This window comes from Aplidium turbinatum, chromosome 4 (genome assembly GCF_918807975.1).
Source record: "Aplidium turbinatum chromosome 4, kaAplTurb1.1, whole genome shotgun sequence".
NCBI lineage: Eukaryota > Metazoa > Chordata > Ascidiacea > Aplousobranchia > Polyclinidae > Aplidium > Aplidium turbinatum.
The window spans coordinates 35,051,480-35,068,867 of record NC_137475.1 but is presented as its reverse complement, the minus strand read 5'-3'; the positions used below and the strand labels follow the sequence as shown (position 1 = coordinate 35,068,867).

Sequence of the window (17,388 nt, the reverse complement as noted above, 5' to 3'; positions counted from 1 at the left end):
AGAATTGTCAGAGAGATCATTGAATGGCACATTCAGATTTCAAAAATATATTATGATACCAACACTTGTTAACGTCCGAGTCAGCACACCAACAACAAATATAAAACTCCGGCTTTCAATGAAAATACTGTATGTTTGCTTGCAAACTGCGCCATAGAAAATCACAGTGGTGAAAACTATTGTATAAAATTATTGCTGTAAAACGTGTAAAATGACGTTTCTTCTACGTCGATCCATCGTTCACTCGGTCGTTGAGCTAACAGTTCTTCACATGAACCCATTTTGAAAAATGAAACCGAAAACAATTCATTTTAAAACGGATCGTTTCGTCTGCGGTTCACCAAAGCAGCAAGATAGACCCACACAGCAAGGATTGACCCAGGGTAGGGATGGATATGTACTGAAAGAGCGAACTCAACGTTAGGGTCCTGGATTTTGTGGACTTCCGTGCTACGGACACCGGTGATAATCGTGTCCACGTCAGTGTAGGCGAAGTCCATGGGAAATCCTGTGAAACGAACATCCCCGAGTGTCCTCAGCAATTCAGCAGCGTGGTTTGTGTCGCCTGCAGGACAAAGCAGTTATGTAACTTAAGGCAATCGTGGTTTGGGGTGGGATACGTCGTGATTATCGCGAACTGTACCGTACGACTCAAGAAAAATCAATATTTTTTAAGTCAATTTGCTTCAAGATGCTTGAAATGAACTGCTATTACTCAGCTCCAAGTGATTAACCTAAATGAAGATACTTGAAATAAACTGTAAAAATTTAACGACATAAGCTACAAGTTCAATACAAATGGAGGAAGGTTGAAGAAAATAGTAGAAAGGATAAAATAAATGGCGTCGTATTGAAGGTCAAAAAACACGAAATCATATGATATTTCCCGGACGAGATAGTGAATGATTCTTCTCTTACCTCCACTTCTAAACCGATTGAATTCCAGACCTTTCAGAATGTCAAGCAATTTTCCCTCGCAAGCTCTGTTCCATCTGGTCACGTGACGTGGTCGCCATGACATAATCTTTTCCTGGGGAAAGGGGTCAGTTTGAAAATATCAAGCTACTCAGGGCGCATCCAGCAAGTAGCCTGGGGAGGGGGGATTGCAACAAAACATACCACGTAAATACACCATGAATGATGTTACTTTTCTGTGTATTAGGAGGCGATTGCCGTTACCGGGCCTGATTCAACTAGTAACGTCCGAAAAGATTTCTCATAAAGGGTTGATTTAATGTCATTGCGTTAGGTTATGGTGGATACATTCACTCGACAGCAGAAATGAAAGTATGCCTGCGATAAGAAAAACTACAATTTTTGTGAACACCCTCGTCACGGTTGATAGAGCACTTCAGACGCAGTACGGTATAGTAAACAGAAATATGAAAATAGATTATTCTATCTATCGAAGTGTTGCAAGATTATTCCGGTTTGTAACCTTCAAACGTAAGCATAAGTTGACCTAAGTTTTAGCTCAGCCATTCACCTTCAACTTGTCTTTGATAATTTGAGCCAGCCTGACCACATAACCTCGATCAGTTTCAGCGAAGTAAAGCAGGTCTGGCTGCACAGAATGCAGGGTGCCGGGGTGAGGAAATTTAGGGGTGAAAAAGGGTTTCCAATCTGTTGTTTTCGTCAACTGCAGAAAAAAAATCCATTCCAAATGTGTTACCGCAAGAAATGGATGCACAGCTGCGACATTTAGGCAAGACTATACCAACACGAAAAACAAGATTTTAAATATTGAACAAGAAAAGCTATTTTTAGATACATATGATTTATTCACGCATTGATTCGGCAAAACATATCGCCTCGTTCTGCTAGGCACATGTAAAACAACTGTATGTGTCATAGTCAATGCGTAGCTATGATATGTCACACCAAAAGCCCTCCAAATCGGCAAAAAAATCCGACTCCTCGTTTCATAACTGGCCGACACCGATTCCGGACACGCCAAAATCTCTCCGACTCAAACCCTGCTCAACAATGTGAGCAATGCTATGAATCCGGAACATTCTGTAAAGACACAACAACGCAGAGCCGAGTTGTCGCATTAAATGGCCATTGTTGAGTATACGAAATGAAGGTCAAACCACACGAATCCTCTAAATGGCCGTCAAATGTTTTTTTGGCAAGCGCTACAGCGGGGATTCCTCTCCTGTATTGTACAACGATTGCCATGAAATCCTTGAAGTAATTAACAACGCTCTATCTCCATGCTAAAGAGGGTTTTTAGACAATATTTCGAGACTTACAATTTATCAAATCAGTTAAAAAGAGCACTTGATTGTTTTCAAATCACTTACATCGAATCTAACCCTGGATGGAATATCTTGAGATTGAATGTTGAACCAAATATTTTGGTCATTCACCAACATGCCAACACTCTTTAGAGGACAGAGGTAGTCGTTGTGTTTGTAGTAGTTTCCAGTGCTTGCGTTCCAGATGTAGGTTTCCTTCAACATTCAATCAGTTTGCTTCATAAGACAGAAGTACGAAAACCAACAACACGACTACGGTAGCTGGGAAAATAGCCTATTTGCCCTCATATCGACAACACCTGATTGAAGTTTGACGTTCTACCATAGAAGAAGGTTTAGGCAATCATTTAAGTTTTATTAAGAGCAAATGAATGTATACTTGACAAACGGCGGCTTTTACACACAAACGTCCTATTAAACCAGAACGTGGACAGCAAAAAGGCTTAAGCTGCATCGTTATCAATATTGAAACGAAATAAACTCTAAAATAGAGAATTTGATTGAAGTTACAACTACATCACGCTGTTGGCTATGAATGGGATACTGAGTTACAAAAAAGGAAAAATAAAATGACAAGCAAAGTTATGAAAAAGTTACAAAGCATTATCTCAACATAAAATGGATTTCCCTTCATCACTTTTATTCTTTTATCATTCTCTTAAAAAGATAAAATGTATTTCTACTGCACTGACCCTGGTAGTGTTTTCCATGGTGAGAACGTATGCTGTGCTTCCTTCCGGCACAGCGTTGCCTAGCAACAGGAAAGCTTGCTTCCCGAGTTGAAGGAAAAAGTTGACAAGGAGAACGGCGTGTTCTTCTTCGTCCCCGCTCATCATTTGAATAAACTGAACAAAGAAACGTGAAAGTCGAAAATCAACAATGCTGGAGAAACACAGTTGACAGACGAATGGTTCTCAACGCAATCAAGAACAGCTTGTGGTCATCGCGAATCTACTGTAGGCTTATGTCCAGTGGTTCTTGATGATTTGAAGATTAAAGAAGGCAAGGGAGCTTGAGTGATCCGCAAAAAAGGAGCAAAAATAATGCACTTTTTTCGATAAGTTTAAAAAAGTAAAAAAACTTGTCATATTCCTGCTACCGCCACTGATGTCTTCGTTGCTTCAAACGCAACATTGCGCCTCACCTGGTCACATGTGCTCCATAGATCACATATCCCGGCGTATGTGACATTATCTGACACAAAAGGGATGAGGGACACAAAACGGGCAACCCTCTCCGCAGAGGTAAGGGAGCTTGGCTCGCAACCCTCCAGAAGGTCCGCTGGAGGTTGGAGGGGTTTGATGTACCTGGTCAATGCAGTTAATACAAAATTGAGGGTGATTAGTTTTCACATCTATCGCAGCTAATGAATAAATTCTTATATTAGGGTCATTACAAAACAGTGATCTAGTTGAAATTTGATTAAAAATAATCCCTTAGGTTTTTTTATTACATTAAACATTTTGAAAATTTGGGTTAAGGCTCCAAAATATGTGATGTTACTATATAATTTAAAAGTGTATTGTTATTATAGTCAATATAGTCACTATATAGTTGTTATTATAGTAATACAACTCTTAGACAAAAACGGCAAGCACTGAGACATCAACATAATGAAATATAGGAACTAACTTGGTAAAACGTGCAACAGTTTGGTACCAAACACAAAGACGCAGTTGCGTTCTTGGTAAACCTATACCTTGTGATAAGGACAGATTCTCCCTTGAGATCAACGACAGTCGTTTTTGCGTTTCGATTTGGAAACTTCTTGTTGCAATCCGTCAAGTAAGTGGCGCTCATGTGTAAGACGGCTTCGTCTTCCTGGCTCTCGAACTTGTGACGGACTGCCTCGACAGGCTTCAGCGTCGGCTCAAGCGTAACAAACAAGGTAATGAAAGTTCCGCTTGTCAAGCTGGAAGCTTGGGTCTCAAGCTGGTCTCTGTAGTCATGAGGGGCCTGGAAAGCATAAATGATTGGAAGTTTATAAAAAGCAACTGATATCAAGGCCAAAGTAACTGATGTCTGATTTGACAAAGGGAACGACATTTTTTCTGCGTTAAGGTTCCTGCAGCCTTTGTCACAGACCTAGCTGGCAAAACAGTCTATTTTTTACAATAGTTCAACGTCTGCAGATGTTAAATCGTACAAAACATAAAATCATAGAAATAATAAAAGTAATAGAAAAAAAAACTGATTTGCTGGCTGGGTTTCTCCTGACGTTTCCAGATCAATGTAAGAAAAAAAGAATTTCTGGCTGCAAAAAACATTGCAATGACGTACCGGTTTCTGTAAGTCGTAGCCAAGCAGCACTGGTGGCACGTTTAGCTTGAATGTCCCGTCAACTTTCCCACGTTGATAGACAGTGGAAAAAGGCAATCGGAATGTACCAAGCCAGTGATTCGTGATCTTGTGAGTTACCAATGATGAGTCTTCTTGACCGTATTGTTGGGGAGCCTCGTCTATAACTCTGCAAAAACGTTAACAACCACTACAAACAATGTAAAAACAACGTTACAACAATTTGCACTTCAGGAAACGGCCCAACAGAGAAAAGAAAGGCACCGAAAATTAAATGATCAGACGATTTAAGTCACCGAAGAGGAACAAGAGCATGTATGTGTTGTAAAGTATACACAGTGTTGAAAAACCTACTGAAGATAGTTTACCGTGCAAAATTACTTTTAAAAGATTTGAAAGAAACTACCTGTCGAATAGATGGATATAAATAATGTCGTCCACCGTTTGTAGGCTGCTTGCATTGTAGTCATTGTTAGGAGCAGAGAACGGAACTTGAAGCTCTTCATTCCAACTGGGACTAGGACCTTGAGCTATCCGAGTTGTGACCACGTTGTCTTGAAAGGAGACGGCAACAAATGGAGACACGTTGAAGGTTTCCTGAGTGAAATCAAGTCCGCCCATTGTTGAAGCAAAATTGGAAGTTTGTGTTCCTCCTGAAATATCACAAAATTCCATGGAGGAGAAAATAACAGAAAAGTATTTATACAATTTGCAAGCTCAAACGTGAAACTAACCAGTGTTTTCTAAGCAATCGAGATCGTTTCTGGCACTAGTTGCAACGTTCATCTCATGAGATTGAAAGGAAAAACAACAATAAACAGGATGGTTTATTACTTCACTGACGTTTCGCGCACCATGACAATGGGCGATGATGACATCAGATGAACGTTGCAACTAGTGCTAGAAACGATAATTGTCCTGATGAACACCCAAACTTTTCATTATTCAGCAATCGAGATATTAAGATCATTCTCACCAGAGATCCCTGGTAAGGAAAGATAGAAAAATATTTTTTTTCCTAGAGACAAGATAGTAAAACCAAAAATATTTACAAAAGAAAGCACCTACCTCCAAATCGCGAACTCAGATTTTGTGGGTTGTTTATTCCGCCTGATGTATGAGATCCTTGCCTTGTTGGAACATTATAAGCCCGGACCACGTTCACTAGAACATGGACCGACCCCTCTGACAATGTCTGAGCAGTTGCTTTCTTTCTCTCTTTGCGGACTGGTTTGAGAGGTCTTCTGTGCTCGAAAAATTTTGCCATGCTCAAGCCAAACGTCCCAACATCCGGCACTTGCTCCTCACGGACAACGTCCTGGAACAAGATAAGCACATCAATAGTTTGGAAATTTTAAGGTAAATGAAAAAAAAACATTATTAATAATGTTCTACTGCATGTAGAATTGCCAAAATGACAGTTGCTTGCCATACCTCAAACAGTCGTCGATGCCTTGCAGTGTGGAACCTTTGCAAAACCGCTTCCTTCACCGTTTCCCTATATTGCATCACCTCTAAGCGGTACGAGCTCACTGTGCCTGCGAGCAGAATATTCAATAGTGACGTCATGATCACCTGACGTGTTGTTACAGAATGTCAGTTTCCATATGAATACTGCAGTGAGACTAAACCGTGTTTCGCTTCACAAACTTTGTTTCGATTGAAACTTAAGTTTAACACGAGCCGATTGAAGCTCATGATTGTGATAAAGCCTTAACAAACAAAGATAAAGGTGGTCCCATGTTGGCTTACCGGGCATGAAATAAATAAAATTGTTATTGTATTAGGTCTGCGGCGTGGTAATTCAGTCCACTCAAGTGTCAAACCAAGTTTATATGATTGGAAGCCAAGATCTACTCCAATTTTGTAACAATTTTGGTTTTAAACATCATGTATTGTAATTTGTAATTTTGTATTGTAATTTGAAGGCACGGAAATTTTTGAAAAAAAAAAAACAGGATACAAAAAGCCCAAGAAAAACGAAACACTAGAAAAGAAAAGCTAAAACTACCACGTCCCCCACCCTCCATACAATGTGACTTTTGCCCACGTCTTTTCCATCATAGACTGGGCCTCCAAAGCCACATACGACATCACCATCCAAAACCAAATTCAATTTGAAGACGAAACCAATGCTCGGACACGAGCTGGAGCCGACGACGACGACGATTGTAATTTGTAAAATGTTCTCGCAAAACTAAATGGTTCAAATACTTGCCTCCGTGAAGTAGAAAAGTATTCACTACATTCGAAACATCATTGTCCAGCGTGCAAAACATGATTAACCTACCTCCTTCAACCAATTTTTCACCCGAGGTCATGATTGTTTGTTTGTCACGAATTCTTCGGTCATATGTTGTGAATGCGGAATCCATGACTTCGTGTTCGTGACAAGGTATCATGGTGATGTTGCGAAACTCATTCACTTCACCGGCACGCAGCTTGAGCAAGCGAAACCTGTTGAGTTGTTCGTACTCATCGTCCGTGATGAAGTTAAATTCTTCCTATAAATAAAGTTAGATATTGAATTTATTTTTATTCTGGCCATTACACTAAGAACAACACGTGTAAGGTTCAATAACATTAGCAAAGGTTCAATAACATGACACGTTCCTCAGGTATAAACTAAGTTACGCTATTCAGATTAATAAGAAACACCTTGTGATAGTTTAGTCTAGCTTACACCAGAAGAGCGTATCATGTTATTGAACCAAATGCCAGGTGAACAGCCTCATTCAATTTTTGAGGTAACAAATATACAAAAAAAGTGAAAATACATTGATTGTGGGAATCTACAAATTATAGCACATGTTTGACATTTACTGAAAATTTTTTTTTTAGACAGGTAAAAAAGAAGCCCAGTAGGTTATATCCTGCTTTTATGAAGCGATCAAACATCACATTTGCATGATGGAAGAAAATGAAAACTCCACGCGCAAACTTACAGCACATCCTGGAAGTTACTTGAATAAACTGAAGCATTTTAACAAGTGAAAATAAACAGCAACCTCTTAAAAACATGTAGCTCTAAAATGACATGACTTCAAAACACTCTTTCAGTTTAAGAACGGAAAATGCATAAAAAAGTGTTACTAACAGCAGACAAACGCCGAATGTTTCGAACTTATGGTTCTAATCAATGCAGTGATAATATTATTAATTTAGTTTGAAAGTTGATCACTTGGTTCGAACACTAGATAAGGTTAAGCTACACAGCAACGTACCTGCAACTGCTCAAGCCGAAAATAATCAGGTGCATATAAAAACCCCTGCCCCTCTTGATCACCTTGCATAAAGGGAACAAGGGTGGCATTGTCGGGGTCATTTGGGTCGAGCCGATTGTCTTGAACCCACTTGGATAAAGAAGCGGGGTCTTGGATACCTTCCGCTCCTATGGCTTTCACTGGGTCGATATTTTTAGTTGGGTTAATTACTGACATGGGATCGTTCGAAACGAGACCTTTGGGGGCTAAAACACGCCCCTCTTCATCAAGACCCCAGGAAATGCTACAAATTAACTGCCCTTTGGTATTGTGAGAAGTTGGAACTGTGTCGTTCTTTCGCAATGTAAAAGGAGTGTTGCTGCCGACTCCTTCGTGGTCAAAAGCTTCGGTCCGGTCGCTGTGGAAAGGACGGACACCAAGTTGGACGTTTCCGGAATGGACATTCGTTTCCGGGACATTAAGAAACACTTCGCTGAACACAGTGTTCACCATCATGCCTACGTCCAAAAATTGAACCTGGAAACACGTTGAATTTAAATGACACCTTTTGCGATGTGAATTAAATTCAGGATAAAATATCATATTGGCAAAGTATAAAGATTATGGAGCTTATTGGTCCAGTAGTTTTAAGAAAGGCATTCGTCAATGAGAAACAGTGGCTTTGCATGTGTTTTATTGAAACAAGACTGTAAAGAAAAATAAAGCCCATTCTTGAAATAAAACCAATGACATTGAAAGAAATATACGATCACAAAGCTCTATTCATTCAGCTTCAAGCAGCTGGAAAAATTAGCAAGTGGTAGGCTATATCAAAATAAGCATAGTGAATAACACAAGGTCCACTCCACTGAAAACACATCATGGACCTTGCATCTCTTACTGTACATAAAAAAGTAGAATATTATTTCAATAAACTATTGGATAAGTGGCACTGAATGAACAAGATATTGATGACACAAACTATTTCGTACAACTGTTTTGTATAAGCCGCCAAATTGGTCTGCGCTGATGCTTCGAGTTGAAGACCAGGGTTTTTTTTTTAAGCAAAATGAAAGAAGAGAGAGTTTAATCACTGATGGCTCCATTGATTTTAACAGTTGTAATTGTAACATAACAACAACTGAGTACCTTTAAACTTTCAGGCCATTGCGCGATTCGAACGCGAAAAATTGACCCGAAATGAAGCTTGAAGTCCGTTGTTAAAGTTTTTACTTCTGTGGAAAACACCTCTTTGCCATTGAAACGAATCTTCAGCAAGATAGCAGCCTTCTGCATTGCTTTTCGTCGTGCCGCTTCCCCTGCTGGTACACCACTGGTGGGAGTGATATTCGCCGTATTTGTCAACTGTAATGAGATCTTATCCTCTCCTGTGAAAATATTGAAAAAAAGTGGTGATGGAACTGTCAAAATGGCTCTGTATTTTTAGTTCTGTTTCTATATTTCTTGGTAAAGAAATCATAGGTTTCAATTGGTTATCATTATCATTGGGTTTAATCATTTAAACTTTTCTAACACCATGTTCATCTTCATTCTCTGCCTAACAAGCTCATTCCAGCAGTAAAAAATATCCGATACAACAAAAACCAAAGATGGATGAACAGAAAGAAAGAGAGAGTCAGATATTGCATATTACCTGGGTTTCTTCTGCTGGCAAGAAGCGCGTTAATAACCTCCACCCTCTGTACTTCTTCATCGAACTCTTTCGGCTTGTCTGGTTTCTGGGGTTTGTCAATATTGCCAGCTATAGTTATTTCAGCCTCGTCATCTTGCTGTAAGTGAAAGGTAATGATGTTTAATATTGATCTTTATGTTAAATTCACAACCGTTGAAATAGCTCATATTGTAACATGTGTTCCATGTTCGTCTTACGCAGACACATAATGTTGCTCACATAGTAGCCAACAATTCTTAAGATATATAGATCGAAAGTTTCCAATTCCTTTACAAATGTTTTCAATTGCTTCAACTTCACTTGAGCTAGTAGTCATTTTCTAAGGAAAACGCAATTTCTTTAAGGCAATTAGTATTAATCTATTCAAATTTTTATTAGATAATCTTGAATGGAAAGGTTGTCCGACAGTTTTGGGAGAGAATAGCGTTTAGTAGCTACGTGTCATTTGTTGATGGGTCAAAAGACATTTCACATAAGATTGACAAAAATTTTATTTGAAACTGAGGAAAAAAAAAGAAAAAAAAAGAGATTTTAATGCAATTGAATCCGAGATTTCACATCGCTTTGATGCTATAATGCCCCACTCTCAATATGAAGCATTGAAGGTAAAGCGAGCAGAAACAAAACCTACAAACCTCAGAGGTGGCCAATAGGTTCTGATTCGATGCTGAGTTTTTTTTTCTTTCCTCTTTAATTTTCTGACGATTTTTCTTCCACGCCTGAGTAGAAAAAATGACTTCAGACCTTTAAACAAAAATAATCATAAAACAAAATACATCGCACTGTTCAATGAAGACATACTATACTGATAAAATGTAAGTTTGCAAACAACACAAGCGCAACCCCCATAGGTTACCTGCAACTGAGATTGATACTTTTTCAACGCTTCCTGATAAGGTCGAAGTACAGTCACTTCGTGTTCTTCCTTCCTCTCAAGAACTTCATTCTCAACTTCCTTCTCCCACTTTTGCCGATCTAACCGAGAGTTAACCTGCATAAACGGATCTTCATTTACATTTAGAAAACAAGGGTTCCAGTCTCTTCTTGAACATGTGAACAGTGTATACGGTTTATTCTGACGCACCATATACCTATGTATCTAATGTTAACCCCCTTTTCTCATCACCGTGAGATTAAATTTTAGACAACTTCAGAAAATTCTATTTGAAAGTCGCCGTTATGATCCAGAAATACGTAAAACTAAAAAAGCATCAGAAAAAAGATAAAATTATTCTAAAATTCCAAACAAACTGTCAGAGATAAACAGATATGTTGGAAAAAGTCACCTAAAACTTTTCTCAAAAAAGGTTCATGAACAATCATTGAGCATCCATAATTAAGTCAGTCAAACTTAGCGTAAAGACATTTCACCCAATTAACGTTAATATTACGTACCTCCTCTCTTTGTACAATTAGCTTTGCTGTTGTGTTGGTGAAGCCTTGGAATTCTCGTAGAGATTTAATTTCTTTCCACTCTTCTATTATCCTCCTCATCAACTCACGCTCCGAAGACTCGGCCTCATTCAGCTGCCGCGTCGTTCTACGGATCTCGCTCGTGAAATCGTGGATCCTTGATTCTTGCACTTTCACATCAGCTAATGTTGAAGAAGACGTTTTAAACAGACATGCCGGTATATTTTTTTAGTTGCAATATAGTCGTTGTGGTACGGAATGTCTCACAGACGACACGCTTTTGGTAAACTGCAGTAGATGGTGAGCTCGTAAATTATACCAGTGTCCCCGATGTTGTGTAGTGTCTCAAAGTGTTTTTGGTTGGGCAGTTGATTTTTTGTTGTTATAATTTTATCAAAATGTTATTCCCTGCCTGGCGCGGGAGATTTAATGCTGTTTTAAAATTGATAAAACAGCATGACAGTACAGTGTAGTCATAAAATCTTTATATGAAAATTGATACAAATTTTCGAAGAGTCTTGCTTGCTTTTTTCATTTGCAATAAACCATGATCAACAAAGTACCATCAAATAAACATATTGTAAAGAATGGAGGTTTTTACAAGAAACTAGTAAAGTAAAAAATTACAGACTAAAACTTTTTATCATCTCCAAAAGCGAGAACAAACACAGATAGAGTTTTTTGGATTAAGCTTATATATGTTGAAGTTTCATAAAACATGATTAAACTTTGTTTACAATTCTGTTTTGTAAATTCTAAAAAACTGTTTTCTTTCTTTGGGCCAGTTTTAGATGTTTAAAAATTTAGAATGGCGGTGCTAAAAATAAAACTGGACTCTACAGCCGACTTTCATGTAAAGTGGTTTATTGCAGCAAATCAACCAGACCACTAATTGTGTAGGGTCTGAGTATAAACAAATATATTCAATGTGAAAACATATGCTGCCCCTTTTTTGTATAGCTTTTGTATTTTTTTTTGGAGCGGTTTATCAGACAGTCGACCTCAGAATGTTTTCGATAGCACACAACATTATCAAGGTTGCCAGATGGGTAAATGGTGTAATAAACATTGATATAATCTAGTGAAAGTTGAAAATACTTATTAAGACGAATAAATGCTGCTTATATAGACCAGACAAAATTTTGTAAACAATAATTTTTTTAAATGAAAATCATAAAACCAATTGCAAATTTTGTGACTTTTTCAGTACATTGATTAGCCTCGGCCTTGGGTGTGAAGTTGCAATTCTACGCAAACTACGACAACGATTGGTAGGCCTAATAGCAACCGGCACAAACTGATTACAATTCTTAGGCCAGCGGTCGAGTATTTAAGAGCAACAGTTAGCAATACCAGCCCCAGCCACTATTAACCAGGTTGCTTATGGAAAATTCGTTTATTTTTATTTTTTGCAACATTATTTATCAAAACCTTCAAGTACTCAAAAAGTGATCTTGATCTTCAAGATCACGTTGTTTTGGTGATCTGATCACCAAAACTGATGATACTGCCCATCTCTGAGCGCAAGCCTGTTTCAGGATTCTGTGATTGGAAGTATCGCATACGCGTAGAGGGCAGAAACTGTGAATGACTAACACAGGTGCGGTCACTAAGGTTGCTAGTGTAAAGGTCGCGTTTGTAGGTACATTGCCGTAGAATTGCTAATTTCTTTGTACTTCTAGCTATTTTGGTGTAAATTATTTATCATTTGAAAAAATCGACACTTTCTCGATTTGATGAAACTCACACGTGGAAAATGACATTGATTTATTCTTCATCGTTTCCACTGCATGTCGTAAGGCGGCAAGTTTTTCGATAAAAAAATGGACGTAATTCTTCTGCTGCTTCTCGATGTACTCATCGTACATCTGATTAATGTTGGACGCTAATACATGCTCCCTGCTCATCAGAGGATGATGATGGAATACAACGGTCCCAATGTCAATTTGTAATTCATTTTCTTCTGAACCCTAAAAAACAAAGTAAAAAGCTACATTGATGTAGGTACCTTATAAAAACTTCCGAATTAAGTTTTTCATATTTTTCTTGCAACATTTTTAATAGCAAAATCCATATACCTAAGATATAAGATAACACAGGCTTATGATAGTTCTTATGATACTTCAAACAAAAATTTCCGATTTCACTTTTAGCAACATTTGCAAGCACAAAATTACCTGTAGATATTTGTCATCATTTTCTTGCAAGTAAGCTTTGGTGTATACAGTGGAAATGCTGTGGTCGACTTCCAAGATGGTTTCCACCCACGGCTTCGTCTGTACCTGCTTTATAGGATCGGGCAGTGATTCAACCTGACCGTCCAATCCGAACCAAATCTGGCCAGGACCGGATTGACGCAGAAGCCGGTTTTCAAGGATGCTTTTGTTCGTGAAATGAATCACCGGCTTTTCACCAACGTAGAAGCCTTCATCTTCCAAGTGCCTAGTGATATGCAAGCATCATAAAAAAGAAGCAATGAAAGCTTCAAAGTTGAAAGTCATTAATTTCTAAACGTAAGAAAATATTTGTGAAAAAAGTGAAAATTCTAAAGTTTTGTATTTCCAAAACATTTGAAAATTTGAAAGAACTAAGATATAAAAAATCGCACTCGAGCAAGTTCAATGAATAAATGAACACCCTTTCAGATATAGTATTTAAAATAAAGCCTATCCATTATGCAAATGGGATAGAAGAAGAAGTTCTTTTATTTGTTTGATAAGTATATTTCATTCGGCCACGTTTATTTTCAGGCTCAAACCTCTAGAAACAACATTTACGATCAAACTGATGAATTGACAAACATTGAAAAAGCAAGGAAACTAAACCTTATAATGAGCACCGACACTCCATTTCCCAGCAAAAACCAAGTAAAGAATAAATGTACGTTATTATACGATGAAAGATACCTTGGCACAGCGTCCTGTTCCACTTTGCTACTCATGTTTGGGGATAACTTGCTCGGGACAAAATAAGTTAAATTCTCAACTTCGATTTGTTTATTGTAACCTTTGTATTCTGCTGCGGTGAGAAAAAATAACCGCCAATCCAAGTCCTTTGAAATGATGTCAGCTAGCAACTTCTTCTGGTCGCCAGCTTCATCAACGGGGTGACTTTCTAAAGATAAAAATGTTAAATGATGAACTATTAATTTCCAAATAGTGTAACACGCTATCTGTTTGCGTTAGTATAATTACTCAGCTCAGTCAGGTTACAGCTTGAGACACCCTGCACTTAATTTATATCTTTCTCTCTCCATTTTGCTTCAAAGAAGCCTGGTCGTCATCGCAAAACAACAGGGTCGACCATGCTCGAAAATTGAAAATAAATGTTACGACACAAGCTCAAGTTAAAAATTTGACACAAAGCTCAAGGTAAACGTTTAATAACCTTCTTCTGGAGCTTCAACAACTTCATCTGGACTCCTTTGTATTTCCACTCTTTCCTCTTGAGGAGCGCCTTCCGCTTCTTCAGACACAACTGGCTCTTCAACAACATCAGGTTCTGGAGGCAAGTCTTCAAAAGGTTTGGTGAAGAAGTCATAACAATCTGCTTCTGTTGGGTCACCGCGCTGCATCCTGTTGACGCATTAAAGAAACATCTAATATCGTAAATCATATATTTAAGAAAAAGTTGTTCATTGAATTTGCTTTGACTTGATATATCAAGAGAATCCTTTCAAACTTTCTACGCAACATTAGTTTGATTGGGTTTTGAATTTTTACCCTCAGACAGACAAAGCCTTTGATAGGGTATTCCTGGTAGCTTCGCATATTTATAAATTATAGAAGCTTTTAAAGCAGGGCCGATTACAGAGATTGACAGAGTGAGGTTGTCCGATGGTGAAGTGTTGTAATTGGAAGAATTACTCCATCCACTAGATGCCGCTAAATGGAGATTAGTCCTTGAAATGCGACTGATCAATTTATTTGTAAATATGTAGTAACATAATTGTAATGCTCGATCTTATTGTGTTGTTTTGCCTCGCTTGCTCGTGGTACAAGAAAGCAAACTCTCTCCAAAAGTTATAACATACTTAGCCTCCTCGGCAGCATGTTTCCATTTCAGCTTTGATTCAATTTTTTTGAGAAATTCACTTTCTTCTTCGAGCTCACGTTGCCGTATTGATGCTGTAAATCTATGAAAATATCGACCAGTTGCAATCCATGGAGCTTTCAGAACAAATGCAGGTGTTAAAAAGATTTAATTGAAACACCAACTCACAAAATTTTCCAGATATCATTCAAAGCATTGATACCTGCTAAGAAACAAAGATTTGTAAAACAAAGTCATGAAGGACAAGCTTTAAAAAAATATAAAAATAAGTGAGCATAACGTCTAAAATTTATTTCGTAATGCGTTCATTTTATTCATATCTGTTCACAATTCACATAACATGAAAAGAAACTTCTTTTTTGCAAGAAATATTTAAATGTAATATAAAGTTTCATGACAATGACCTGGTGGAACGATTAAGTGTGTCTCGTAATCTTTTTGCTCTGAATGGCGAATCATCTCCGACATTCCCACTGGCAGATTTCTTTGATGCATGAAGCTTTGCTTGAAGCCGACTTCGTAAAGTGCTATGATGGCCACTGTGACCCAACAATGTGTTGCTGGGACTTTCATCATCTGGCTTATGACTTAAAATAAAATATATTAAAATACTTAATACATATAGTAATTGTCATGATATGAGTGTCCTTTCAATTTAAAATGTTTCAAAAAAATATTTTGTAGACATTTTTGATAAAATAATCTTAACCCGAAAGATATCAGTAAAAGTTTTCTTACAAATTAGTATGTAGGTATGAAAAATATTATGTTTTTTTTTAATAGAAGAAATATGGAATCAAAGTTGCAGAGTTAATTATAATGCTCACAATAATTCCTGTAGATGTTTGTTTGATAGATACCGTATCTAACTTGAATAGACTTGCACTCAAAATGCTCTACCTCTTTTAGACAGCATTTAAACTTTTTTAAGCAAATGAACATTAGTATCCAATTTCAATGCTTTAAAATTTTCAAATTTATATAATTATGACGAAATATCACAAAATTCATTGGTTTTAAGCTGAACGTCATAGCAAGAAATAAACAATTTCATACCAGAAAATAGCAATATTGATTTTTGCAGCCAAACACTCAAAATAAAAATACGACTAATAAACATTGAACTTAACTATTACGGCAAGAAAATTCAAAGCAAATATCTTGATATGATATGCTACCTGGGGAGACCATGAGAAGGAGTGGGGGCTGTTGTTCGGGGGGACATTCGAAGATCATCAACAGACATCTAATAGTAGACACAAAACTAGTGAAAATTATTCGTCATGAATGTTTAATTTATTGAAAAGCTGGGGTTTGTAGGTCTTAAGTGGCTCACAATTTTATTTTTTCCTCTTTTTTTCGTATGAAAAATACAGGAGAAACGCCACAAGAGACATTACCGAATGTATGGACGTGTCACTCATGTAATTTTGGAAGAAAGAGAAATACAGGAGAGACGCTGCCTAATAATGGGTGTGTGCGGCTTAAAACCTACAAAAATTTATTTGACTTACTATAATGCATTTGTTTTGAATTGCGTTTATTTACATTTTCGGTATTTGCAATAAGATTTGAAATACAGACCCGATCAGAGGTTGACTGCAAAGTGGTTTCATTTGCAGATTGATCTCTTTCTTCGATGTCTAATCTTCTTTTTGATTTTTCTCGTCTGGTTTCCAAAGCAGACCTCAGAACTGCTTCACTTTCTTCATCAATTATATCCATCTCACCAGATTCTTGAGTTAAATCCATCACTTCATCATCACCAGTACTTGTCATAAAAGTATCTGATGGTGTTGCTGACTGTAATGTGACATTCATCGCTCTTCTTCGAGCCCTCAACTTTTCTTTCAAACTATCCCCATCCATATTTGAATAATTGAGTGATGTTAAAACCTATATGCTTACAATAAAGAAAAATGTCTCTAAGACATCTATAAACAAAATAATTGTTATTAAATTAACAAGTTGTAACAAATGTGTTGATCAAGCCAACAACAACAACTGTATAGTTCTTTTAGACTTATCTGATAATTTTAAGCTTTAAGTTACAAAAGTAAACTTTTAATTTGTATTTTATTACAAATTAGGCTATTGTAATGTAATTGAAACAAATCTAAAACAACAAATATTGAACTAAAAAATTTAATGAACCAATTTAAAATAAAAAATAAATTGTCCGCTCTATTAGCTCAGTGGTTACACACCCAGAATTCATATATCTTGGCCACCGACTATTCGCGACCAACGATGGAAAGACTGCAGTGCAACACCGAATTGGCTTAGGCTGGGCAGCATTTGAAAAGAACAAAAAGATTCTAACATCCAATAGACTCCCAATCTGGTTTTTTTTTTTCGGTCATTTATCGATCATTGACCGATTTTTTAACAAATTGTCCGAAAAAAATATAGTCAGTTTGGTCAAAATATCCGAAAAAACACTGTTTCTCAGCAAAACTAATGTTGT

At 37.3% G+C, this 17,388-nt stretch overlaps 1 protein-coding gene across 1 annotated transcript; it reads right to left on the bottom strand.

Annotated features, from left to right (window-relative positions):
* Window positions 1–28: 28 nt before the first annotated feature.
* LOC145769564 (coiled-coil and C2 domain-containing protein 2A-like) lies at window positions 29–16,810 on the bottom strand. The gene is made up of 26 exons (XM_082581219.1): window positions 16,506–16,810; window positions 16,100–16,167; window positions 15,326–15,508; window positions 14,902–15,003; window positions 14,256–14,443; window positions 13,775–13,982; window positions 13,046–13,310; window positions 12,616–12,838; window positions 10,851–11,050; window positions 10,312–10,446; window positions 10,091–10,174; window positions 9,417–9,552; window positions 8,912–9,150; window positions 7,784–8,299; window positions 6,850–7,063; window positions 5,994–6,097; window positions 5,628–5,877; window positions 4,966–5,212; window positions 4,542–4,728; window positions 3,961–4,217; window positions 3,406–3,568; window positions 2,954–3,106; window positions 2,307–2,456; window positions 1,487–1,639; window positions 919–1,030; window positions 29–565 (listed from the first exon to the last, which is right to left on the bottom strand). Exons 1-26 carry the CDS (start codon window positions 16,788–16,790, stop codon window positions 312–314), a joined length of 5,076 nt encoding a protein of 1,691 aa, XP_082437345.1. The 5' UTR covers window positions 16,791–16,810; the 3' UTR covers window positions 29–311.
* Between the last annotated feature and the right edge of the window lie 578 nt (window positions 16,811–17,388).

Coding starts and splice junctions, on each gene's coding strand:
- LOC145769564 (XM_082581219.1), bottom strand. CDS start 16,790: ATGGATGGGGATAGTTTGAAAGAAAAGTTGAGGGCTCGAAGAAGAGCG. Junction 7,064..7,783: donor TTCGGCTTGAGCAGTTGCAG/GTACGTTGCTGT, acceptor CTTTATTTATAG/GAAGAATTTAACTTCATCAC. Junction 2,457..2,953: donor CCATGGAAAACACTACCAGG/GTCAGTGCAGTA, acceptor TGAATGTTGAAG/GAAACCTACATCTGGAACGC.